At 41.7% G+C, this 26508-nt stretch overlaps 2 protein-coding genes and 1 long non-coding RNA gene across 10 annotated transcripts in view; 2 read left to right on the top strand and 1 right to left on the bottom strand.

Annotated features, from left to right (window-relative positions):
- Positions 1-16057, top strand: part of PLA2G7 (phospholipase A2 group VII) — a 53589-nt gene extending 37532 nt beyond the window's left edge. For all 3 annotated transcript variants that reach the window (XM_032777595.2, XM_075063630.1, XM_032777596.2), the window contains exons 2-11: positions 3550-3674; positions 6441-6591; positions 7293-7386; positions 8288-8356; positions 10628-10775; positions 12185-12298; positions 12549-12640; positions 13122-13292; positions 15069-15217; positions 15738-16057. In XM_032777595.2, the coding sequence (XP_032633486.1) occupies positions 3576-3674; positions 6441-6591; positions 7293-7386; positions 8288-8356; positions 10628-10775; positions 12185-12298; positions 12549-12640; positions 13122-13292; positions 15069-15217; positions 15738-15850 (1200 nt within the window). In that variant the 5' untranslated portion in view covers positions 3550-3575 and the 3' untranslated portion in view covers positions 15851-16057. The remainder of the gene's footprint in view (positions 1-3549; positions 3675-6440; positions 6592-7292; positions 7387-8287; positions 8357-10627; positions 10776-12184; positions 12299-12548; positions 12641-13121; positions 13293-15068; positions 15218-15737) is intronic.
- Positions 16058-16108: 51 nt separating this feature from the next.
- Positions 16109-19431, top strand: LOC142046548 (uncharacterized). The gene is made up of 2 exons (XR_012655475.1): positions 16109-16149; positions 17910-19431. It is a non-coding gene; the product is annotated as an uncharacterized LOC142046548 (long non-coding RNA).
- Positions 19432-20703: 1272 nt separating this feature from the next.
- Positions 20704-26508, bottom strand: part of LOC116823200 (mitochondrial uncoupling protein 4-like) — a 42130-nt gene continuing 36325 nt past the window's right edge. The window contains exons 2-5 of one of the 6 annotated variants that reach the window (XM_075063625.1): positions 25950-26068; positions 24992-25081; positions 24054-24099; positions 20704-21461 (exon numbers count right to left, since the gene is read on the bottom strand). In XM_075063625.1, coding sequence (XP_074919726.1) covers positions 21382-21461; positions 24054-24099; positions 24992-25081; positions 25950-26068 — 335 coding nt within the window. In that variant the 3' untranslated portion in view covers positions 20704-21381. Of the gene's footprint in view, positions 21462-23127; positions 23277-23946; positions 24100-24991; positions 25082-25949; positions 26069-26508 lie in introns of those variants that run through there. The other 5 variants (XM_075063626.1, XM_032777612.2, XM_075063627.1 and 2 more) reach the window with 5 other exon arrangements.

Raw genomic sequence — 26508 nt, 5'->3', positions numbered from 1 at the left:
TGATATTTTAAAGTTCTTCTACCAATTTTCTAATACAAGTTGTATGAAGAGGCACAATGCCAAGTCATATGAATAAAATAACATTTGCAAGATTGCATGTCATATAAAGATACTTAATATTAAACTACACAAACTAACACAAGTGCAAAGTATAAGAAATTTGTAGAGATTAGTGAATTACAGAGATTTCTATACACCTTTAACCCTACTTCTACTCCTAACACCTAACCTAACCTAACCCCTTCCCCGAACCCTAACCCAACCCCTTAACCCTAACCCTAATCCTAACCCCTAACCCCTAACGCCTTACCTACCCCTCCCCCACTACCCCAACCCTACCCTAACCCTTAAACCTAAACCCTAAACCATGCGGTTAAGCACAGAGCATTAACCTCACAGAGAACAGTGGCCTGAGATGCGTCACGCGACGTATATGCACAGAGCATTCTTCATAGACCAACAGTGACACGCTGTGGCCAAGCGGTGGTAATGGACATAGGATATCGCCCACGGAGCAACAGTGACACCCGGTGTGGCATGCAGGTTACGTGAAGAGAGCTTTCTCTACATGAGCAACAGTGACACCATTTGTGGCCATGCACGGGTAATGCACAGAGCAATTTCCCTCACAGAAGAAGTGAACAATCCTCTGTGGCCACGCGGATTATCACAGATGTTCCCTCACAAGCAACTTGACACCGTTTGACAGGCAACACAGATTCCTCGGCCGTGACAATCACAGTCTACAGAGATTTCCCTCACAGAGCAACAGCTGACCCATGTGGGCCACCGGAGTAATGCACGAGCACTTCCTCCATGCAGCAACACTGACACCGTGTGAGGCCAAGACGGGTAATGAGAGAGCTTACCCTTAAGAGCAACAGTGACCGCTGTGGCCATGCGGAGGTAATTGAGCATTGGATTCTCCCTCAAGATAGCAACAGTGGCACCGTGTGGCCTACGCGATGGTTAATGCAAGCAGAGCATTTCACTCAAGAGCAACAGTGACAGCCCTGTGGCTTAAGCGCGTGCGGTATTTGCACAAGCATTTCCTTGCCATGAAGCAAAAGTGACACCCTTTGGCCACGCAGGGTAATGCACCAGATATTCTCTAACAGAGCAGCAGTCACTATTGGCCACTGCGATTAATGCACTGGAGCATTTTCCTTCACAGAGCAAACAGGTTGGCACCTGTGGCCACGCTGGGGCAAGGACAGAGGCTCATTTCCTGCCTGAACAACATTAACACCGTGTGGCCCATCGGTGGGTACATGCACAAAGCATTTCCCTCACAGAGCAACAGTTGACACCCTGTGGCCGTACGAGGGGTATTGCACAGAGCATTTTCTTGCCTGGACGAACAATGACATATTTACCTGTTCCCATAATATAAGAACTAGGGGTCACCAAATGAAATTAATGGGCAGCAGGTTTAAAACAAATAAAAGGAAGTTCTTCACACAGCGCACAGTCAACCTGTGGAACTCCTTGCCTGAGGATGTTGTGAGGGGTAGGACTATAACAGGGTTTAAAAGAGAACTAAATAAGTTAATGGAGATTATGTCCATTAATGGTTATTAGCCAGGATGGGTAGGGAATGGTGTCCCTAGCCTCTGTTTGTCAGAGGGTGAAGATGGATGGCAGGACAGAGATCACTTGATCATTACCTGTTAGGTTCACTCCCTCTGGGACACCTAGCATTGGTCACTGTTGGTAGACAGGATACTGGGCTGGATGGACCTTTGGTCAGGGCCAGCTCCAGGTTTCTTGCTGCCCCAAGGAAAAAAAAAAAAAAAGAAGGTCGGAGTGCCTTGAAAAGTGCCACCCCAAAGAGCCAGAGTGCGATCCCACACACATGCTTGGAACGCTGGTGCCTAGAGCTGGCCCTGCCTTTAGTCTGATCCAGTATGGCCATTCTTATGTTCTTATCCTGAAATATCCATCAGTTCTGAACAGAATCTGAAACACTGATACAGTTCCATTTTCTCAGTTGGGTAAGCCATTCTCAAGCATTCCAGCGCACTGGTCACAGGCATGTGTGAGCTCTGAGACTGATTTTCAGAGTGCTGAGCACTCAAAGCTACTTAACTGGAAATTGTGGGCACATCACCGTTTTGAAAATCAGGCTTACTTTGTTCTGTCTCTTCCTTCATCCAATTTCACACAAATGAGACATGCAATCCTCCAGTATGAAGGAGGAAATTTTCCTAATTCTAGCCCAATTAGCCTTTGAGCCTTTTAGTAGCAGACAAAATGCTGAGGTTTGAAAAGCAGCTATTGACTACAGGAATTCATTTCCATGGGGTTTTACAGCATGCATTTATACTCTGCCTGTGAATTAGAATAAGGCAATTGATCTGTTTTTTTTAAATATTTCATGTATTTTCATGTGAATATGAAACTTGTGCCAAATCAGTGGTGAAAAGCAATAGGCTGGTCCTAGCAGTGTAATGGATGTCATTCAAAGTACTTTTTCCAGTGGATCCCAATGTGAGTTATAAATGTACTGACTGTACCAACTGGTTCTATCTGTGCCAACTAATTATTATGCAATTTAGAAAGATTAATCTAGAGGAAGAGTAGGCTGTTACCCCCACTCTCCTCCCTCAGGGCTTTGCTGAGGGCTGGGCTGCAGAGTGTCTGATATCACATGAGACATGCACACATTCAGAAGCCCTGTCATGCAGATCTCCAGTCCAGTTGGCAAGTCACACATCAAGCAGGTCTGCAAGGATTCTGCTGGGGTTTCTCCTCCTGGCCACCAGGGACAGCTATGTTGAAAGAATTGCAGACCCCCAAGCTACCTCTCGCCTGCTCTTGCTGCTCCCCTGCAGGATGCATACCAACATGGAGCACCTGGAAGGAGGAGGTGGTTCCCATTGGCAAGGCAGCCAGGAGTCAGGAGGAGGAGGAGTGACTGGGGGAGGAGCCGGGGGGAAGCTAGCTTGGAGAAGGAGGGGGACAGTGTCAGGGCATAGGCTGGGGACAGGATGGGTGTTGGGTTGAAAGACTGGCGGAAGCATGGGGATCAGACTGAAGCAGGAGCTGAAAGGGACAGGGCAGGGTGGAGAAGATTAATGCAGACAAGGCAGAGTGTGGGGCGGCTTTAAGGTAACAAGTGGTAGAATGGGGGAGGCTGAACCAAGCTCCTCCATGCAGGCTGCTCCAAGATCTCCTAACCCTGCCCTATCGAATATCGCTCCAGACCGAGTATCACTACTCATCCCCCCAGCAATCCCAGGCTTCTGCCAGCTTCCTAGTCCCCACATCACTCTGGTGACCCCTGCCCCTGGCTCTCTTGTCTCCTCCCCTCCTCATTCCCTCCCAGCCATCTGTGGCTTACCCAGGTGAAAGTCTCCTGGATGAAATTCTATGACCTGTGATACACAGGAGATCATAATGGTCCCTTCTGGCTTTAAAATCTATGAATCCTGTGCCTGTTTCTCATCACCCTGACTGTCAGCTCAGCCCTGAATCTCAAAGTCCTGAATCTTTAATATCCTAAGTCCTTTTCAGCAGCTATGCGTCTCATCTGTTTTTTCCCCCCAGGCTTGTCTGTTAATGCACAGAAGGAAATGGAGAGCAAAAGCTCTACAAAATTGTATGGAATCCCCGAGGGGAAGGGCCCTTACTCTGTTGGCTGCACGGACCTGATGACTGATTACACGATTCAGGTATGACAGACACAACCTTCCTGTCTCTCACTACTTTATTTTGACATAAGTCACAAGTCCAACATTGCAGCCTTCATCATGCTATTAGGTATTAATTAAATGAAAAGTTCCCGTGGTTCTGATAGGTAGAAGTTCACCTGTGCAGAGGAGCAGGACAAAGCCTGCTTAAGCCCCTAGGCATTTTACTTTTGGTGAACAAAATATTTCATAAATGTAAGAGTAACGACACAGGATGGCCACTGTGGCACAGGGGTATCGCTAGAAGTGTAAGGCTGTAATGACAGGGATATACTGTAAATCAGCAGATTCTGTCAGCTACTAGGATATAGATTTTATAAACTGAAATTGGCAGGCAAAAATGTCTGGATATAGACACCATTATTTGACCTCCAAAACTTTGGAGAAGTTCAGAACTGAATCCTTATCTAAATCTAAGCTTTGTAGCTTGGACCCATCTCCAAGTACAATTTAAGAGCCTGATCCCACTTTCCTAGTTAAGACAATCCTCCTTAGCCAAGATCCTCAAAGGTATTTAGAAACCAAACTCCCACAGAATTCACATAGCTCATCATAGTGAATTTTTTGGAACGGGGCAGGAAAACTCTTCCTCATTGTTCCACGTGGCGCAGTGAAGGTGGGAAATGTGGTTTGCCACTTCATGGAATGAGCCAGAGGTCCTTCCCCTGAGATATGCAAGACCATTCAAACAGAGCCCCATACCTCTGGGTTCCTGGCACCTGCCCCCATCCTTCCTGGCAACTTAGCTCCAATGGAGACCCACCACCAAGGTCTCCCATTACTTCAGCTATCCCCATCAGAAAAGTGCCCCTAGCAGGGCAAATGAGGGATGATATGTAGCGTTTCTGCTGTGTGTTAAAAAGTAACAATTATGGAATTTGTACTTATTTAAAAAGAAAGGTTACAGTCTTCAGAACTGGTGTAGAACCATTACAGAACGAAGCAATTATATCTCTCAAGTTCCCAAGAATGCAGATAAAGTTATAAGCAGTTAATGGGCCTGCAGCCCATTCAATGCTGATTTGCATTTTCAGATACAGTAGCCTCACAATTTTTCTACTAAATTTTTTACTCTTGCTCTTTGTTGTTGGCATTTCCTGTAGCATTGGCATTGGCATTGCATTTTTAAACTCCAAGCAAAGCTTTTATGGTGGAACTTGCTTGTAGTGATCATGGTGAGTAGGGATCATTTGGATATTTTGGTCTGTGAATTTTATAACGATTTATTGTGTGCCTACATTACATAATGATTGGCATGGTAGAGTTTAACTGCTTCAAATTAGCTTTCATGCCTAGAGTAGGTAAGTGATCTGGATAATTAACATTCTCTAAAGTCTAGATTATGAACTTTACTCACACTGGTAACCAATTATTCAACTGACTAATGCAATAAGGACTAATCAGGTGAGTAACTCCTCATCACTGTCAGGGTTTTGCAATCTGTTCTTAAATAAGTCTTTGTCAAAAATGATCATTAATTACAGTGTGTTGTGTAAATGGAAAAAAGATTCATCAGATAAGCTCTTTATGTGCCTTGAGTAATAGATCAGAAACTTAATATTCAAGCAACCTGAAACTGTTTTTAAGAGTCCAGTTTAAAATAAGTATTGTTCTTAATAGCCATCTTGCCCTATTGTTTAGCACATTCTGCATGCACTCCTACAATTAATTCACTGAAACACAATATAATCAGAGAGATTTTGAATAGTGTGCTCCAAAGTCACTTTTGTCCTAAAGAGTAAGAATACAAACTGTACATACTTTTTATCTGACAGACACCTTCTTTATTACATTAAATTACTTGTACATAGTCTCACCCCGTGGTCCTTGCAGAAGAAACATTCTATTAAAAAAACATACCCAATGACTTTCATGGTTCACAAGAAGAGCAGGGGTGTCCAGTTGGAGAAGAGAGAGGATCCAAAAGAAAGGAAATTGAGAAGAGGAGAGAACAGTAGTAAGAGTTTGGGAGAGAGAAAATACTACTAAAAAAAATGCATAGGGGAACAGAGATCACAGCAGATATGAAAACAGCTTGAAAGAAACTGGTTTGGAGGGAAAAATAATTTGAAATATTTAACAAAGAAGAAACACTATAGAAAATTATTAATGGGAGTATTTTGTATTTACGCAGCTTTCATCTGTAGCTATCAAAGTGGTTTACAAAGAGGGTAGGTATCACTGTCCTCAGTTTAGACAGAGAAACTGAGGCACGGAGGAGTAATGGGCACACAGCAAGTCAGTGCCTAAGCTGTGTATAAAGGTCAGATCTCCTGACTCACAGTCTGTGCTCTATCTGCTGGAACACATTGCCTGAAACAGGTCTGAGGGAAATGCAGGCTCTGAACAAGTCTGAAGAAATATGATGCACGAGGAAACAGAAAATAGGAAGATAATTGGGGGGAAAAAAGGAGAAATAAGAGAATGGAGGCAGCAAATACTCTAAAGTTAATAGAAAGTTTGCACTGTACATTTTGAAATAATGCTTTAATGGTAGCTTAGCCTGGGAGGGAATGTTATCTAACTTTAACTGGATGCCAGAGATCATGTCTGTTTGGTTCCCAGGTATGAAAAATACAGTGACATTTGGTGGCTAAAACACCTGAGCCTTTATTGTTAATTTTCTCGTTGGACTCTCTCTTACACCTTGTGGTATCATTTTAATATGTTAAATTCTTTGGTAAAAATATTTTTATTTTTTAGCAGCTTCAGTGAGAAAATCTATTTCTTTTTCTGATTCAATCACAGGGAAGCTTCTTTCGTCTGTATTATCCTTCACAAAATGGCACAAGTAGTGAAGAAATCAAGTGGATCCCCAGGAAGGAATATTATCGTGGACTTTCCGACTTCCTCAACATGTACCGGATGTTAGGAGAGACATTTTTTCAGTACTATGTTGGTAAGATGAGTTTATTTCTAATTGCCTTACTGGTGAGACATTGTGTGCTATGGTCACTTTAGTTATGGCACCTGTACATGAAGAATGTGTTAATACTGCAGGAGCCCAAGGTAATTTCCTTTGCAGAACTGTTTCTCTTCCTTTTCTATGGGGCAGTAACATTCAGGTGACTATGACTGTATGTTTCACTGCACCATGTGCCCAAATACCACTCTCATGGGTGTCTGGGAATATTCCCAGTAGTAAGTGGCAGCCCTATAGGTAAAATTCATCCTTGAGCTGAGGGCCACCACTTAAGTCCTATAGGGAAGCTTTTTGAAGGCACAAAGGGGATGCTAAGTGCCCAGCTCTGACTGAAAGTCGGTGGGAGTTGGATGCCTAATGGCCTTTGTGCCCTTGAAAGTCTTTCCCTACAGAATTTAAGTGGGACAGAGGCCTTATGCTGGCTTTCTGTATGGGAGGAATTTCACCCTTTGCCTGGTAATAAATGTTTGTAGGATCAGGCTTTATAGTGCAGAATACGAACTAAGGTCTTTACTCTTACTTGCCTTGTGTTTCTCACTCAAATAATCTAATTGAAATCAGTGGGTCAATCTGAGGAATAAAGCAGCTACTCAAGATAAGGTAGGGTATCCGAACATCTCTTGAAGAAGTGGTTACATGAGAAGCCACACTAACTGCAGATATCCTGTCTTATCTAGGCTCAGTGACATGTCCTGCAAAATGGAATGCTGCTTTCAAGCCTGGAGAGAAATACCCGCTCATTATTTTTTCCCATGGACTTGGAGCTTTCCGGTAATGCAGCAGTTTGTGGCCTCAGACCACGTGTTGACACGTGACTCTCCAATGTAACTCCATTGCGATAAGTGGAGTTATGCCAGGGAGGAATTTAGCCCAGGAAATTGACAGTTCTTGAGAATGGTTTTGAACAGTATTTTAGTAAAGTTGTGTTGGATCCATCACAGCATTAGCTAAAACTGGTTTTAAAAACAATAGGCCAGATCCTCAGCTGGTGTAAAGTAGTATATCTCCATGGAAATCAATGCCAGTTTATAAAAACTGAGGGCCTGCTCCAAGTTTGGCTTACTTATATGTTTCCCTATTTGAAAACACTTGTTCCTTAGGAGTATTGTGAGAATCAATTATTTAATGTTTGCAAAACACTTTGAAGATGTAAAGTATTATGCAGATGATATTATTATATATAATCATTAGTTTCTTTTCCTCAAAAAATCCTCTTCAAAATGGGTGTTGATATAAAGATAGAGAGGCTGTATGGCTTGGTGGACAGAGCACTGGACTGGGACTCAGGAGACCTCAGAGGGATTCCTGGCTGAGCCACTGGCCTGCTGGGTGACCTTAGGCAATCACTTCCCTGCCCCATGCCTCAGTTTCTCCATATAAAAATGGAGATAATGATAGTGACATCCTTTCGCAAGCTCTTTGAGTTCTATGCATGAAAGCACCATATAAGAGCTAGTTGTTATTAGTAATTATTATTATTTATGTGGGACTTTGAACATGTTTTATAGACTTCCACATAAAAATCAGTCCAGTAGTAACTTGAGAAGGAAAGGAGGCATTGATCTATAATGTAAAATATTAAATTGGATATAGTACAAATACGGCCTATATGTTATTTAAGGAGCAAGGTATTGAAATTGTGTATTTAAGCAGTGCATTTTTTTGATTTCAGGACTATATATTCTGCTATCTGCATTGAGATGGCATCTCAGGGTTTTATAGTTGCTGCTGTGGAGCACAGGTTTGTATAGTACATCTACAAGAGGCAAACAGTTATTTCACAAAGTCCTATGCTTAAGATTTGATCTTGCAAGGTGCTGTGTGCAAAACCTGAGATCTTCTTAAATTTGATATAAACACTTTATTTTTCTCAGCAGCGTCTTGAGTCTAAAAGACGCAAACAGAACATAGTGTTTATTGTACAGTATAACTTAGATTTATTTAAAAAGACTAAAATAGTATTAATTTTCTTCAACTCTCAATCTAAACCTGGGGTCTCCAAACTTTATGAGACGAGGGCCATATTAGATTTTTGAAGGGGCTTCGTGTGAAATAAATTAAATGGATGCAAAATCATTAAAAAACAACACTACTCTACTGTGTCAGTGTTACATTAAATTCTAAATCAGGTATAAAAGTCAATTGATGCAGGTACTGTGAAATCACACAATATTTGTCAATACATTAAAAATCATTTCACTTTTTTATTTTATTTCTAAAAACTCACACATTTGTATGTCATAAACAGATAGTTAAAGGTTAATGTCTCTTTTACCTGTAAAGGGTTAAGAAGCTTAGTAAACCTGGCTGACACCTGACCAGAGGACCAACAGGGGGACAAGATACTTTCAAATCTTGGTGGAGGGAAGTCTTTGTTGTGCTCTGTTGTTTTGTTCGTTGTTCACTCTTGGACTAGAGGACCAGACCATACATCCGCTCTCCAAATCTTTGCTAAATCAGTCTCCTCTGTTCCAAAAATGTAAGTACTAGCCTAGAAAAGGCAGATAGTGCTTATGTTTGTTTTCTTAACTTTGTAAACGAGTCTTTGCGAAGGTTTTCACCTCTGTTTGCTGTAACTTGTGAACCTAAGGCTGGGTGGGCGAGGAGTCCCTCGTTCTCTAGCATCTGATCCCTGTAACGCATTTTCCATCCTGATTTTACATAGATGTTTTTATCTTTTCTTTTCTTTAAATTAAAAGCTTTCTTTTTAACAACCTGATTGATTGTTCCTTGTTTGAAGATCCAAGTGATTGGTCTGGACTCACAGGGAATTGGTGGGGGAAGAGGAGGGGGATGGTTAATTCCTCCTTGTTTTAAGATCCAAGGGGTTTGGATCTGTGTTCACCAGGGAATTGGTGAAGCCTCTCAAGGCAACCCAGGGAGGGGAAAGTTTGGGGGGGACAGGGAGTGCGCCAGACACTGAATTTTTGGCTGGTGGCAGTGTTACCAACCAGTAACCAGTAATTAAGCTTAGAAGTGTTCATGCAGGTCCCCACATTTGTACTCTAAAGTTCAAAGTGGGGGAAAAAACCTTGACAGCATCATACAAATACTGTTTGGTTCCATTAGTGCTGTAGTTAAAATTTAACCATTATGAAATTGTTAATTTCCATCTTCTTTACTCCATTCATTGGAGATGTAATTAAGCATCTGGCTTGTATTTTTACTCTAAGGCAGGGGTCAGTGCCTGCTCAGCTGCAGCAGCAACTCTCCCCTAAGTTGGCTCCCCTTTTGGGGGGACACTGGCTCCTGGGGGCATTCACCCCTCCACACAGCTCAGCTGAGCCTACCCCCCGCCCCCGTGAGCTGCTGCCGGCAGCCCCTCCCCCTGCCAGTTCGGAGTGCCTGCTCAGCTGCAGCCTGCCTGTTTGCTTCTCCCTGTACCTGCTTGGCTGCAGCAACGACTCTCCCCTAAGTTGGCTCCCCTTTGGGGGGACACTGGCTCCCAGAGGAACTCACCCCTCTGCACAGCTCAGCTGAGCTACGTCCCTCCCCCTCAACTCATGCGAGCTGCTGCTGGCAGCCCTTCCCGCTGCCTTCTCCGCATGCCTACTCAGCTGTTCGCTTCTCCCCTGTTGGTTGTAGGGCTGGACAGATGGAAGCCCCAGGCAGAATCTGGCCCGTGGGCCGTAGTTTGGAGACTCCTGATCTAAAGAAAGAGCAAGTTACTTGAATTCTTTGACTAGGATAGCTGTCAGTTGTCTATGTAATTTTTTTAAATGCACTATTTATGGCTGTTTAATATTAAACTCTGGCAAAACAAGGCCTATTTTCTTTTCATTTAGACTTTATTATATACATTCAATTATAATGCTGCTCTAGTTAGTTTCTTGGTGCCAGGAGCCAGTTTTTCTTGATAGGGAGTGAAATCCTAGCCGCACTGAAATCAATGACACCAGTCCCGTTAACTGCAATGGAGACATGATTTCACCCCTGAAGTCCATGTGGGTTGAGCACTGTTGGCATGAGTGTGAGCTAGCCTTCAGAAGTAACTTTTTTTTCTATATTCTAGAGATAAATCCTCTTCTGCGACTTATTACCATAAAGAGAATCCTGGTTGTGAAGCACAAGAAGAGGCTACAGAAAACCCAAACGAGGAATGGATCTACTACAGAAAACTAAAACGAGGTGAACAGGAATTTCCTCTACGCAACCAACAGGTATTTGTTGTGGAATGCTGATCTAACAAATGACGAAGATGTAATCTAGCACCCAAGAGGTGCTAAGGGATTGGTTAAAGCTGGCATATTTGCAAGGCCACTAACCCATCAGACTTCCTACCTCAGGCCAGGTCTACACTACAGACTTTTACCAGCATAGCTATGTCGCTCAGGAGCATAATAAGGTATGATTTGTGACCAACATAGCTGTGCTGGCAAAAGCCTCTAACACAGATGTGGGTTATAGCAGCACAACTGTGCTTTTGGCAGTATAGCTTATTTTGCTCAGAGATGGGGGAAGGTGGAAGGCCTCAAATAAGCTATACCAGCAAAAGAGCAGCTTTGCTGGCATAAGCTGTGTCCACACTAGGCGTGCTTAACAGGAACAGTACACCCATATAGTTATACCCACAAAGCCTTCAAAGTGCAGAGCTGGCCGCAGAAGCATGCCAGCAGTTTTTCTTTCTTGATCCAATCCCCACTTATGTCAGTAGAAGTCTTTCCACTGATTTCAATAGCCTTTGGATGAGGTCCTTAGTGAGTCTCTGGTGAAAGTGTACACACCAGTAAGGCAACAACTGACATCTCATATATACATCCAGTATCCTATTTGTGAGCCTAAATTCATGCCAGTTAGAGAAACGTTGGGAATAATCTGCAGAGTTATTGCCCATTGGAATGATCTCTCTGGTGGAGTCCAGCAGGTGTTTCAAGGATTCGTAGTGATTTCAGAGGCATATAGGCCTCGTCTGCATGGGCGTGAATTTCACCATCACATAGAAAGCTGGTTCCAAAAAGAGAAAAATATTATTTTTCCTGTTTGGTAAAATATAAAAATCAAAAGGAACACAAAAACATCTCCCAACCATCATTAGGTAATGCGTATACAATACAAGAAGGGCTCTCCGACTGGTTCCCATTGAGGGCTTGTCTAGATGAAGCCAAACAGTATATTAACACACTTTAAGGCTCCAGTATAAACAGGGCAAGTTGTCCTGTAACACAATAACTCATTCAGGTGAACCCCAGAAGAGAGACAAGGGGTCATCTGGACCAGCCAAGTTTTAAATACATTTTTTATCCAAGTCCTGATAAGCTTTCTCCTGAAAAGTACTGACTCCATGGGAGTTGCTCTCATGGGGCTAAATTCACTCTTGTGCAGCATGAGCTCACTGCCACTTCAGTCCTAGGGGCCAAATTCTCTAAACTAGTACAGCTCCTTTAATTTGTTTCTATTTATGGATCCAAGCTCCGATTCTGCAAAGTGCTTATCTTTGAACATGAGAATAATCCCAATGACTTGAAGCGCTAGATGTTTCTAAGATTTGTTCCTAAGTGTTTTAACTGAATGCTGGGTAGCTTGTTTTTTCTGTCCAGAAGAATCACTGTTGTCTTTTATCTATGTCTAGTTGCAGCAGAGGACAGAGGAGTGTATCAAAGCTCTTGATCTCATTCTTGATATTAATAATGGAAATCATGTAGTGAATGTACTATCTTTAAACTTTGATTGGACTCTGTTAAAGGTGAGTGAAGAGATCTAGACTCCTTTTAATAATAGCTTGATCACCCTCCTGTTTTCTCTTTGTGATCCCCACATCAGCCAAATATATTAGTTGTATGACAGTTTCATCTCATGTGATCCTGAAGCTGTGTATTTATAGCTGCTATCATTCTATTTCCATTCTAGTAGTCTCTAGCTTTTAAAATAGATAAGGTGTAACGACTAAAAGTTGGGAAAGGAATGTTCCTTAAGCATCTTGGTTTCTTTTACAGGAGTCTATTGATACTGACAGAATAGCTGTGATGGGACACTCTTTTGGTGCTGCCACAGCCATTAAGACTCTTAGCAAAGACGCTAGATTCAAGTAAGTATCATAAAGCAAAGGCAGGTCCCCAGGCTTTGGGATGGTATCATTCTGCATTTAAGCTTTTTGCTTTTCTTGGCTATGCTGAGATCTCATTTAACTACTACTAACTGTAATGATTACAGCAATTGTAAAGAAAATAGCTTTGCTTACCATGGACAATTTTTCCCTTACTTACTCCTGCTTCTGAGAGCTCCGGGGAACCAGAACATCTGGAACTGACACACAGGCTTCCTCATTCCTTGGTACCATGTGGAAATGTCTCTGCCAGAGCTTCTCAGGGCCAGGGACAGGACCGAGTGGAACAACAGCCTGCTCCCTGCCCTACCAAATAGATTTTCAGTCTGAAATGAAAGCACGCTATCCCTTCAGGAATTTTTTTAGCCTGTTTATCAATGAACACTGTAACACAAGGCACACTGAGACTACCCTATGAAGCATTCTACATCAGTGATATGATCGCATAGCTCCTTTTTTGCAGGTGTGGCATTGCCCTGGATGCATGGATGCTTCCTCTAGATGATGAGGTTTATTCCAGCGTCGAACAGCCATTGTTGTTTATCAACTCAGAAAAATTCCAGTGGGTTTCAAATGTTCTAAAAATGAAGAAACTTTACTCCACTGGCAAAATAAGAAAAATGATCACTATCAAGTAAGTATTACAGCACTATAGTCCTGTCTTCTTCTCTAGAGACTGGATTCATTGCTTGTAAAATCTACAGGAGGAAAATTACAGGCTTCTAACCAGAGTTGGCGGTTTACCAGTAGGAATCTAGTGGTGCCAGTTATTATAACCTCACCAGAAGTATTTACCATGCAAGGTATTTTTGTTTTCAGATCTCTTCATATAAAAGTCTGGTGTCATAGCAAAGGGCTTTGTGCACAGAATCAATACAGACTTCCCGTGTCATCCAACCAAAGATGAAAGATATCTATTCTATTGTAGTCAGGTTCTTATGCTATGGCCATCCCATAGTATGTGTAACCTGGCTGTGAGACTGGGAGCTAGAGTAGCAACTGCAGCCCACTGTGCAATACCCAGGTGGGATTTGTGACCAGTGGATCTGCATATCCCAGCCACTTCCCCGGACTGCTAACAAATCATTTCAATTGAAGTTAGGTGCTGAAATACTTCTGTAGAGCTGGGTCATGTGACTTGCCCAAGACTACAAATAGAGAGTCCTTTTTGAGGCCTTCATCTCTCCTAAGCAGAGAATACCTCTGTAGCCAGTAGTTAGGACAAATTCTAAAAATTCCTGACCTATCCACTCACACAGAAGGCCCTGCAGGTGATGGGGTGGAGAAGAACATAAGAAGCCCACATAAGGGGTTTGTATTCCTTCAGTGAGACAGAGAACAAGGATGTTGATAAACTGGAGACGGTTCAAAGAAGATCTGCAAGACTGAGATTAGAAAACATGCCTTATAGCGATAGGCTCAAGGACAGTAAGTAGTGAATGGCGAACCATGGGCAGTAAGAGCTGTAGGGGGCCGTGCCTGCGGACAGTCAACGTCTGCAAAATGTCTTGCAGCCCGCAATCAGCTTACCCTGATGGGACGGAAGTTGCCCACCACTACTCAAGGAGCTCAATCTGTTTAGCTTAACAAAGGCTAAGAAGTAACTGGATCACAGTCTATAATTATCTACATGCGGAACAAATATTTGATAAAGGGATCGTCAGTCCAGCAGAGAAAGGTAAAGCATGATCCAGTGGCTGGAAGTTGAACCTAGACAAATTTGGACTGGAAATAAGGCATACATTTTCAACAAGGGTAATTAACATTTGGAACAATTTACTACAGGTCATGGATACTCCATCACTAGCGTGTAAATCAAGATTGGGTGTTTTTTCTAAAGCTATGCTCTAGGAATTTTTGGTGGGAAGTTCTATGGCCTGTTTTATAGCGGAGGTCAAACTAGATGATCCCTCCTGGCCCAGGAATCTGTGACTCCATTAACAGTTTCAAGGGTCCTTCAAGGGGCATTTGGAGAGTGTGGGGAGCAAATCCAATGAATATGATTATTTGGATCCATTAGATAACACATCCTAACCAACTGGGCAAGAGCTGTTGGGGCAGAGGACTGAGGATTATTGCAGCCTGAAGGATATCAGATTCATAAACAGAATTGCTGTCCTGGACTTCAAGGCTGCTCATGTAGACATGTACCTCAAGACAGAATTTACCCTTCAGGTTTTTCTACACTTGAAAGTTATTCTGATTAAGGCAGGATTTGAATTTAACACACAATAGCTATTCCCAAATAACAGAGTATAGACAAGCCCTGAAGCAGCAGTAGCAACAGAGGAATAGAATTAAGTATATAATCCATGATTATCTTTGCAAATCACTTGATTTACACGCATTACCTTTTATTGCAAAACTGCCTTCCTATTAATTTATTTAACTGTCTCTTTTCTGTTTACAGAGGATCAGTACATCAGAGTTTTCCAGATTTTACCTTCCTGAGTGGTAACTTTGTTGGAAAGATTTTCAAATTAAAGGGAGAAATAGACCCAAACATAGCTATAGATATTAGCAACAAAGCTTCATTAGCCTTCCTGCAGAAACATTTAGGTAAGTAGTAGTATTAAAAAGTAGTTTTGTTTAAAAGGCTCAGGTGACTATTAAGTCCTATACGAATAAGCATTAAGTCTCTATTCCTATGCATCTCTCAAACTAACCCACTATTTCCTTTGGCCAAAAATTAAAATGTGAATTATCCCAGTACTTGCTGACTTGCCTCTTGCTGAAAATGTGTGAATACTTTGATAGTTGACTTTTTTCTCTGGGTTTGTAACTTGACTAAAGTTTCTCCCAGCTGCAAGATTGGGTTAAAGTGCCTCAAGTTAGGAACATTTAAATTTTCTTCATTTTGTTCCTTTCTGATTTATGAGATATGTAAATCGTTTAAGGTTTCCCCACTTCATACTTTATTTTGTTCCAACATCTTCCAAACCAGTTTGATTTAAAAGATGAAATTGGAAAGGAATTAGCTCATTATCTGGTAGTTTAATTTTAATTAATCATTTTTGCATTTGTCTCCTTCAGACAATAGTTGTTTTGGTCACATTTGTTTTGCTTCCACATTCCACAGGTCTGAAGAAAGATTTTGATCAATGGGACGCTCTTGTAGATGGCAAAGGACATAATGTCATTCCTGGAACCAACATTGATCTACCCTCAACTCAGCCTGAATCACTAGAATGAAGAAACTGATAATACCGTGCCTTAGTAGTACTGCTGGTCAGCTACTTCCCACAGCTACAGCATTTTTCTTTGTCTTGGCAGTCTCACTGCACATTGATAAGAGTTGCAGGGGTTTAAATTCATACCAGCCTATAAACTTATTCTTTAAAATACTGTAATAAACTTTTGCTTTCTACCAATTAAATATTAAATCAGCTACTGGATGGATGTCTGTCTCTAAATTAGGAAAGAAGCAGAGTTACCTAGTGTTTATAGATTCATAGACTCTAGGACTGGAAGGGACCTCGAGAGGTCATCGAGTCCAGTCCCCTGCCCTCATGGCAGGACCAAATATGTCTAGACCATCCCTGATAGACATTTATCTAACCTACTCTTAAATATCTCCAGAGATGGAGATTCCACAACCTCCCTAGGCAATTTATTCCAGTGGTTACATCAGGCAACTTTTGTTCTGGCAAGAGTTTGGGCAAAATGTTTAACCTCTCTGCTCTTCAGCATCTCCATCTTTAACGTGGAGACAATGCCTAAGCAGCATATCAAATACTCTGAGCTCTCCAGCTGTAGAGTGCTACCTAAATACTGAAAAAAAAAAAAAAAATTAGTAGGCCTAAGTTATCTTGACTTCAAGAATATCAAACGGGAAGCCCAGATTCAGTTTCTTAAGATTCTGATCCCAAATGGAGATATGTTGTAAAATCCATTTCCACCAGCACCACTGGACATCTCCTGAGAGCAATTGTTCTTGGGAGAGTTCCTGTAAGATTTTTGGAAGTTTGGCTCTTCTTGTGAAGTTTCAGTTCCATCTGAACTGCAGACTGAAGGAAGGCTCTTTCTAGTTTTGGATTTGACCCAGAACCAAAATTGCCAGGACAGATTGGGATTTAGGGACTTTAATCACAGTCCTGCCTCCCAAAATTCAAACCAGTTTGGATTGTAGGTGCCACATATGGTATGTTTAGTAGCTATATACACTTTAATAACTGATTCTGTTTTTTAGAAGCCACACTGCACATGCTTAAGCATTCCTGCCATGCTCTAGGAAACCAAAACTGCACACAAATTAGCTGAAATATTTTCCCTCAGTGAGGGATAATGGAAGACTTAGTAAAATTTCTTGTCAAGATTACAAAGCACATGGAGCACTTGGGTTGGATTTTCCAAAGCAGCTTAGTGACACGAGCACAAGTCCTCTAAAAGTCAATGGGACTTGTGCACCTTCTCCATCCAGCCTCTGCCTCCTTTGTAATCATCAGTTGGGGATGAGGCTGATCCTGGAGAGAACTCCACTCTTGAGGCAGCATAGTCTTCATTTTTAAGAGTAATTCTTTTGTGTTCATATACATTTTCCTGCTTTGTACAAATGCCATCATATCATATTGTGACACGCACTATTACTATTAGGGATGATTTTTTACATGTTATAAGAAAACTGTAGCCTAGTTCCAGGACAAGCTGCAGTTTTCTGACATTGTGCGCGCCACTCCAATACAAATCTATGTTTTCAACCATAAACAAGCTCTTGAACTGGAATTTGCTGTACAAAGGGAAATAGAAAAGTTTATTTTTAAGCTACATTATCTCCATCTTAAAAGTGTGCTTCCTTCCCCTCAAGGGGTCATTCTGTGTCTGTTAGACCTCAGGAGCTCTCCTTTTTAATTCCCCCCAAATAAACATCTCCCCCCTCACAGAATCACTATTCTGGCAAAGGACAACTGAACTCCTTTCATAGAGCCATTAGCAGTCAGAGGAAGAGAGCTTTAAGACCATGTCTATTGCACAGATAGAGTACTGTTCCCCCTCAGTAAAGAATCTGTGGAGTGACCTAGGGTAGGCCATTAGCCCCGATGCTGTGATAAAATTTCATTTTTGAGACTGCCAAGCAGTCATTATTTGTGTTACGTACACGAGTTCCCCAGCTACATTACCACCTACTAGAAATGGTCTATTCTCAGTTCTGCCCAGGGCATTGTCACCTTCCCCTTGCTCCCTCCCTGCTATGTGGCACAAGTAATTGATGCACATACTTCCTGGTCAATACCCGTTTGGTTGATATATTTAGACTGCTATAGCTACAATACCATCTGCATGATCAGCCGCTGCCCTTTCCCTTCTATCTTCTCTAGAAGGCATCATCTGACAGTTTTGTTTTCATAGGTGTGGCAAGGAGTAGCTATAGTACTTGTAGGCTATGCCCACACTATAGACCTTACAGCAGCACTGCTGTACTGCTACTGCTGTGTTGCTGTAAGGTCTCCCATGAAGCCGCTCTTTGCCAGCAGGAGAGTGTGATGGCTTCAGTCACAGAGACCCCCTTGAAACTGTCAACTGATGTGCTGTAACTGCCTCTGAGCTAGTTTTCCCTGATGGCTTAGGACTCCAGAACCCTGTCTTGTTGAGCCAGACACGCTACCCTGCTGCAACACACCCCAAAGCTGCAGACTTAACTGAAAACAGCTCAGCAGATACTCTTGTCTCCAGCATGCAGACACCCAGCTCCCAGTGGGAGCCAAACCCCAAATAAATGTTTTACTCTGTCTAAAGCTTATACAGGGTAAACTCATAAATTGTCCACTCTCTCTACCATTGATAGATATGCACAGCTGTTTGCTCCCTGCAGAGTATTAATCACTTAATCCTGGTTAATTAATAAACAAAAGTGATTTTATTAAGTATAAAAATAGGATTTAAGTGGTTTCAAGTAATAATAGAACAAAGTAAGTTACCAAGAAATATAAAACAAAAACACACAAATCAAAGCCTAATACACTGGAAACTGAATACAGATAAATTTCACCCTTAGAGATGTTCCAATAAGCTTCTCTAATAGACTAGACTCCTTCCTAGTCTGAGCACAATCCTTTCCCCAGGCACAGTTCTTGTTAGTTCAGCTCAGGTGGTAACTAGGGGATTTCTCACGACTGGCAGCTTCCCTTGTTCTGCTCCACCCCCTTTTATAGGATTCCAGTCTTGGGCCAATGCTTTGTCTTTCTGGGTTCCCACCCCTCCTCCTAAATGGAAAAGCACCAGGTTTAAAATGGATTCCAGTATCATGTGACTGACGGTCAATGGGATTTGTGTTCCTAAATCACAATTGCATGGAAAAATCCGACAGCTTTGTGGAGAATCTACCTTACCTGATTATGGCACAAAACATGTTTTCATCTTAATCTTACCAAACTTGTGAGAATTCTGACATATTACTCATAGCATGGCAGCATGCCTTTGCCTTTAAGAGAAAATGGTAATATCTAATGAAACTTGCTCTGTTCCATAGCGATTTCCACACATGCAACATAAAAAGTTTATTTCACTCACTGTGCTTACAATTCTATTTGAAGGTTTTGTTCCTACTTGTAAAGTGAGAACAAGTCAGTACTTTTGCATACACATTTGCAGTGTTTGGAAACATTCAGAACACTGCCAGATGTTGGAACTGGATAACAGAGGATGGATCACCCAAATTGTCCTGTTCTGTTCACTCCCTCTGCAGAATCTGGCACCGGCCACTATTGGAAGAGGATACTGAGCTAGATGTACTGAAGGAATTCTGCGCCAAAGAGTTAAAAATTCTGCACACAATATTTTAAAATTCTGCATATTTTATTTGTGAACAAACATACATGGAGGCTCCAGCATGGCAGTGCAGAGCACAGTCCACTGGCTGCACGGAGGTGGAAGATCACCCAGATTTGGCCACAAGGTTGACCCAACTCTGACACTGCAGGGGCCAGGCCTGCCCCAAAAACACCCCAGGGCCCTGTCCCTCCAAGCCAGGTGCACCAAACTAGTAAGCAAGAGTGAGTCTCTCACACATGCCCAGCCCTAGCCCCCGATCCAGGTGTGGGGCAAGCAGGCTCAGTCCAGCAGGATCTAAGTGTGGAGGGGTTTAGTGTGAGGGGGATCCAGGTGCGGGGTAATTTGGGTGTGGGTGGCTTGGTGGGGGATCTTGATACAGAGGGGCTCACTGTGGGGTTCTGAGCGCAAGGAGAACGGGACTCTGCAGGTGATGCTGGGGGGAGTGGGGTTTAGTGTGGTGAAGGTCCAGGTGCAGCTGGTTGGGCTCAATGGGGTGGGCACCTGGGTGCAGGGGGAAAATGGGGATAGTCTGGATGCAGGGGGGGAGGACCTTGATGGCAGGGTCCAAGTGTGGAGAGTGAGGCTCAGCAGGGGTGAAAGAGGATTCAGGTGCAGGAGGGCTCTGGATGCAGGGGATGAGGCTCAGCAGGGTGGGGGAGTTGACTGTAGGGGATTCTGGGGGGGTGGGTTCTAGGTAGGGATGGGTCTGGATGCATGTGGGATGAGCAATAGGGGCAAGCAGTAAGAAGGGGTGCAGAACTTCCTGCAGTCAGTCAGGGGAAGTTTCTGAGGGTGAGTCTGACCTAGCCCCGGCGGCACCTTGTAAGGGAAGAGGAAGTTCTGGCCTCCCCTCCTCAGTCCAGCCAGGACTAGCAGCTGAGCCCGGCCCCTTCCCAAGGTGATTTACCTCTCCACTAATTGCTCCAGGTGCCCAAAACAACATGCCTGCACTGCTGGGGAGGATTGCATGACCACTCTTTTGACTTCCCTGTCATTTTCTGTGGGGAAGCAAAGAAATCTGCAGAGGACATGAATTCTGTATTCACGCAGTGGTGCAGCATTGCCCCAGAAGTACAGATGGACCCACTCATCTGACCCAGTATATGGCCATTCTTATGCTCTTATGTTTAATATTCCTGGGGTGCTCTGTACTTATTGGCCCTGTTTTTAAAAAGGGTGTTCATCCAACAGATTGTAGTCAATTAATTATAGATGAAGGAAGTGTCTCTTATACACTAAAGTAATGTAGTGGAGAAATCTAAAAGATCAAGACAAGATAACAACGCACCAGCATCAGCTTTATTCTAGCTTGTTCCATAGTTAGTATAGTAGTATAAATGCAGAGTTCAAACTGAAGTAAATATTATTTACCATAAAGGAGGACAAAACATTCAAAGTAACTGGTGCAAAATATCCTCTAATTTTTTTTTTAAAGAGAGCTTTTCTAACAAAGAAATCTCAGTGTTCATCAGAAAGCAGTGTTGCATAATGTACAGCCGTTTGTATACATCCGAGTAAGCTTCATTTAAGCAAACCCAAAAACTTAAATCAAGTATAGTTCCAATAGAAATAAAGAGCATAAGCAATCTACATATGCAAAAAGTTTAACAATCTAGTTATTACAACTACTGGCACAACAGACTAAAACATTCAATAGCAGAAACTCCACTGGTCAAGGGTTGTCCAAATTCTCACTTAAATGAAGGCAGCACAATTTTAAGAAGCTAGATGCCAGCACTATCAAAATATCTACAAATTCCATGTAGGCATTTTGTTGTCTTACACAAGTGTGAAGTGCTATTATAGAAATATGGCATACAAGTTAGACATTATTTGCTCAGCTGCTTGAAAACGATGCTCAAAATACTTTTACAATGTATAACTCCATAATCTCGGGAAAGTCACGTTCATAAGACTTTGCTTCTCCAACACGTGATGCTAGTGAACTAGAAGCCTTACTCGGTGGCATTTTCAGGACTGCCGGACAACATATATGGATCAACCATTACATCTGAGCCACAACTAGCCCTTTTTTCTAGGAAAAGAGGAAAAAGACAGACAGAGGTAAGAATAGGACCATGAAGATCCAAAAACATACTTACGCAGTAACAGTCACTAAAGAGTGTGACCTGTATGTTTTTTGGTAGTCTGAAAGACTGTAGTACAATTTCAGACCAACTTTATCTACTTCATGGTCCTGTACTAAGTTTACCCTAACGATTACACGTTTGAAAGACTCTTGTGTACAATGAATAACTATTAACTAAGGCAGCTGGAACTTTAGTCAAAGGTGAAGTGATTCAGCTGGACGCAAGTGTGCAACGTTTACAAGACAGTCTCCACTTGTGTTGTATTGTTCAGTTTAAGAGCTAACCCGTTCTACCTGCAGATGGAACATGACAGTCATAGTAGGTATTTTAAAATGTAGTTTAAGATAGTGTTTTATCGATAAAACGTTGATTCTGGTAACATGTACAGTTTATAGCAGACATTCAAATACTGTGACATTCTGCGGATAGATCAGTTTGTATCTGAAGGTTTTTTAAAGTTAAAACAGTCATTAACAGGACTGAGTGAAAGAGAATCAGCCACCATTTGCAGACTTATACACATTTGACTTTAAGATATCCTGATCAGAGCTTGCTTGCTCTCTCATATGCACATGCATAATTTTTTGTAAACACAGAAGAACTATTAATAGAACATTACAGTTACAAAGTCAAGCACTCGACAGTCAGGAAATACCAGCATGATGGTTATCTGTGCACTTTCTGCATATGCATTCCGATGGTCTAATTACATGATAACAGGACCTTTGCTTCATTCTATGCACAGGATGGATGGTGCTCAGTGATCAGATATTCAATATTTTATCTTATCCTTATATAATGCACACTATTCATACCCTGCTCTGAAGACAGGATTATTAATTCCTCTATGGTACTCTCGGGGAGGTGGTAATATCCCCATTTTACACATGGGAAGTTGAGACAGAGAATAAGGTCAAAGGTATCAGCTAGTTTTGGGTGCCCTCAGCCACCTAGGATCTGATTTTTCAGAATACTTAGCATTATATAGCACTCTACAAGTTGAAAGCACAGCTCCTATTGAGCATTCACATCTCCTACTGAAATCAACACATGAGAAACCAGGGCCTCAGTTTGGGCACCCAGAAAATGAGGACCACAATTAGTGACTGCCTGTGGAAAGCTTGGTTTAAGAGCATCCCAGTGTAACCCCAGCATCACATATAGGAACTCTATGGCACAGGCAAAGATAGAATCTGGTTCTTCAGGGTAGCATTCACTTCTCTCGACCACCAGACCCACTTTCTCTTCCTGCAATGCACTGCTTCATTCACTACACACCTTTCAACTTCTGCAACAAATAATGCAGGACCTTACAGACAACAGTCTCCTTTACCACACAATCCTAATTCATCCCCAGAGCAAGACCATCCTGTACACTGAATGAGGCAAAGGATCTGTAGAAAAAATAATCTGTGATCATGTAATTAAAGACCGTCAGAATGCATATGCACAAGGGGGCCAAATTAAGGTTGCACCTTAATCATGGCATTGCCTCACTTTTGGGGGCTTGACAGTGTAGACTCAATAATTTTTTCAATGTAGCTGTGTGTGTAATTTCTTGGGTTTTCAGAAAACAAACTAAAAAAAAAAAAAAGGCAGAAAAGCCTTCACATGGCATGTGACGCATCTAGGTGTCAATAAGCAGTGTTGGAACCTTTCAATCCACCACAGATCTCTGTCACTTGAACTAATGGAGTGCCTGATAGCAGTAGTAGGTTGCCATCCTCAATGTGTACATTACAGTACTGAAAAAAAGAATCCTGGCAATAAACCAGACAAACTTAAGTAAACCAGTGCTAGTTGTAAGAAGGTCTATTACACACCTTTGACTCAAATGCGAAAAGCAGATTAGCTAATAGCTTTTTCAGGCACTGTAAAAAGGCAGGAAGAAAGTATCACCAGCTAAGCTTTTTATTTCTAGTATCAGTCTACAGGTTGGCAAGTTAAACCCCATCATCTCAGAGAAAAAACAGAACATAAAAGTTTTCTTGTACTCTTTTTTGTAAGAACGAACAAAAATAAGAGAAGAGCTACAAAGAGACCACATGCCTCAGGTGATCAGTAATGGATACAAAGACTTTCATGTGACAGTCACTACCACTTTACAAAGATTTGGGGGCCTACAAGACCTGACTTGATGATCACAGTTCAATTCTCCAAGTGGAAAAGTACTGAAGAGATGAGCCACAACTGGTACAACTCAGCAGAAAGGCCAAGGATTTGACCAGGCATGAAAACAGAACTATTATTTCCCCTTAGGGATAGTCCTTCCAGACAAGGCAATATGGGGCGTCTTGCACTGTTACTGCCTGTGCTGTACCTGCTAGTGAAGAACCCAAAAAGTTATTCTATTGTTACTGGTTAATCCAATTGCATTTTACAGCTGGAAATTATTCTGTTTATAATATACTTTATTTTATATATAATATACTATATCATGCTTTTAGCCTTTTGAAGCAAAAGACAGCTACTTAACATCCAACTAACAACGAACTCTTCAAATGGTAGGAGTTTAGAAAGTAAAATTGAAGTTCTACCTTTCAATTCTGAGCCCTCCGCTGATAAGGAGTGCAAGTTATCTGCCTAAAACAAAAACAAAAAATACAGGTTCTGTTGAAACGGACGAAAGCACAACTGCTGAAAGACTTCTTGTATCTGCATCTGATTTAAAAAAGTAGACTCATTTTTACATTAACATTCAGATATTCACTCATGCTCAGTATGAACATAATTTTCCTATCTCAACCCACTAGAACTGGCTTTGTGTCCATCTTATTTCTTCAAGCCAGGCTTCTGTTGCAGGAATGAAGAAGAAGAAGAAGAAAATTGATTCCACCACCTTCTTCACAATAATCAGCATCTGTGACAAATTACTCTGGCATAATTCAAGATTAGCTTCCTGGACGTAATGCCATAACAGCACTGTCCTCAAAGCAAAATACAAATGCAAGACCTCTTTAAGATCATTTCTATTACTAAATAGTTACGAAATATTTCACATTGTTCCTTGTGCAATGTTTCTTTACGTTCTTTGTTAGCACTATATTGTCAGAACTGATGCACCAATAGCATTACTCAAAACTGCCAAGTCTGACAGCAATAAGCAGCTTTCTGCACTTGCTGATATTTCTTCTGCCTAAGACTGTGTTTATTCACTTCAATATCACCTGTTTTCTGGAACTGGATTTCACACAACCCAAAACACTATTCCTAATCAAAATAACTAGCTGAGGGCTAGCCAGTTATACTCCACTCTTCAGGTTTTAAAAAAGGAGGGCCACAGAGGTCACGAAGACACTACAATGTATCAGGCAGTTTGATGAACTTTAACATTCAGATATTCCAGATAAAGATTGGATGGGTGAGGGTGTCATCCCTCATGGTCACACAAAGATTACAACTCATAATTCCAGACACTCGATATTTTATCTCCACTAGGTTTCCCCAATATTTACCAAGAGCTATAACACCGTACCTCATATGGACTCTTAGTCACTTCAGGAATGCCATTCCAAACATTCTCAGGATTCACTATCTCCTCATGACCAGTAGAGAGATTCAAAACCTGTACAGATAAGACATTAACCTTAGTCTAGCAGACATTACCCGTTAAACAGAATACAGAGAACACAAACACAACACATTAGTGGAAAAAAGTCCACAACTCGCATATCATGTAAAACACTAAGCAGACAATCCCTGTAAAATGAAAGGGAGAAAAGAGTATGTAGTGTTCGGTTCCTGGTTTAGACATTTATTCGTCTAAAGCGTATAATCAGATATCTGCAGCTACTCTTCCAAACCATTCAAAAATCAAACTAGGAACAAAGATTGAATAGAAAGTTCTTGAAAACCTTTACACGGCACCTCCTGGCATCCACTTACCAAGTGAATTTCCATTAAGTCAATCTCCCAACACAAGAGGCAACTGTAACTCTGTATTCTAAAAGTCCAGAAGGAGCAAGCAATGCTAACTACAGTAAAACCTCAGTTACACTGAGAACAGAGGTCATTTGTGTTTGTAACTCTGAAAAATCGTTATGGTTCTTTCAAAAGTTTACAGCTGAACATTGACTTAATACAGCTTTGCAGCTTTTCTATGCAGAGGAAAAATGCTGCTTTCCCTTTATCTTTTAGTAGTTTGCGTTTAACCCAGTTCTGTACTGTATTTGCTATGGTTTTTTTGTTTTGGTTTCTGCTGCAGCCTGATTGTGTATTTCCAGTGCCAAAAGAGGTGTGTGGCTGACTGATCAGTTCCTAACATTGGTGTTCGTAACTCTGAGGTTCTACTGTAGCTGTTTTAATCTCTGTAACTGGAACCCCACTAGTAATCTGAGTCTGGAGAACATGGGATGCACGTGGAGCAACCAAAGCATTTCTAACATACTTGGAATCTTTTCTACACATGGAGAGAGCTTTGAAGTCCTACTTACCTTGGTGCCCTCATCAGATATCTCCAAAATCCGAGCCTCACACCACTTCAGACATGTCCACACCATACATTTGGAGCCAACAGCAAACCCCTCTAGATTACAGGCATGCTCACTTTGCTCTACAAGATTTGAAATGTCACCAAAATTTGCTGTAATAGTTTTAGACTTGATTAAAAACTGTCAGTGTATTTAGCTGCCTGTCTGCCTGCTGCCTTTTCTGTCTCTGTTTGCAGGTAAGAAACTACTCCTATTTGTCAGAGTTAGTAATGGACAAATTTTACAGGAGACATTTGCAGTGTTAACTCATTACTAAAACCCAGGAACTTGAGAGATTTTAAGGGTGGAACAAATCTAAATCAAGAGTGTCTCATGGACCACAAGACACTGTTCAAATATTATTTCTTTAGCAACTATAGCACTTTTTATGCACCTTACCTCACAGTCCTCATTTCCCAATCCCCTCCCCACATCTAATCTTAAAATGTAGACTTAACATTACAATTAATTTCTTTTCCAAAATACACCCCAAGTCAAATATTTTATGCAAAATTTAGCTTAA

This window comes from Chelonoidis abingdonii, chromosome 3 (assembly GCF_003597395.2).
Source record: "Chelonoidis abingdonii isolate Lonesome George chromosome 3, CheloAbing_2.0, whole genome shotgun sequence".
NCBI lineage: Eukaryota > Metazoa > Chordata > Testudines > Testudinidae > Chelonoidis > Chelonoidis abingdonii.
This window is presented reverse-complemented; position numbering and strand designations above follow the sequence as displayed.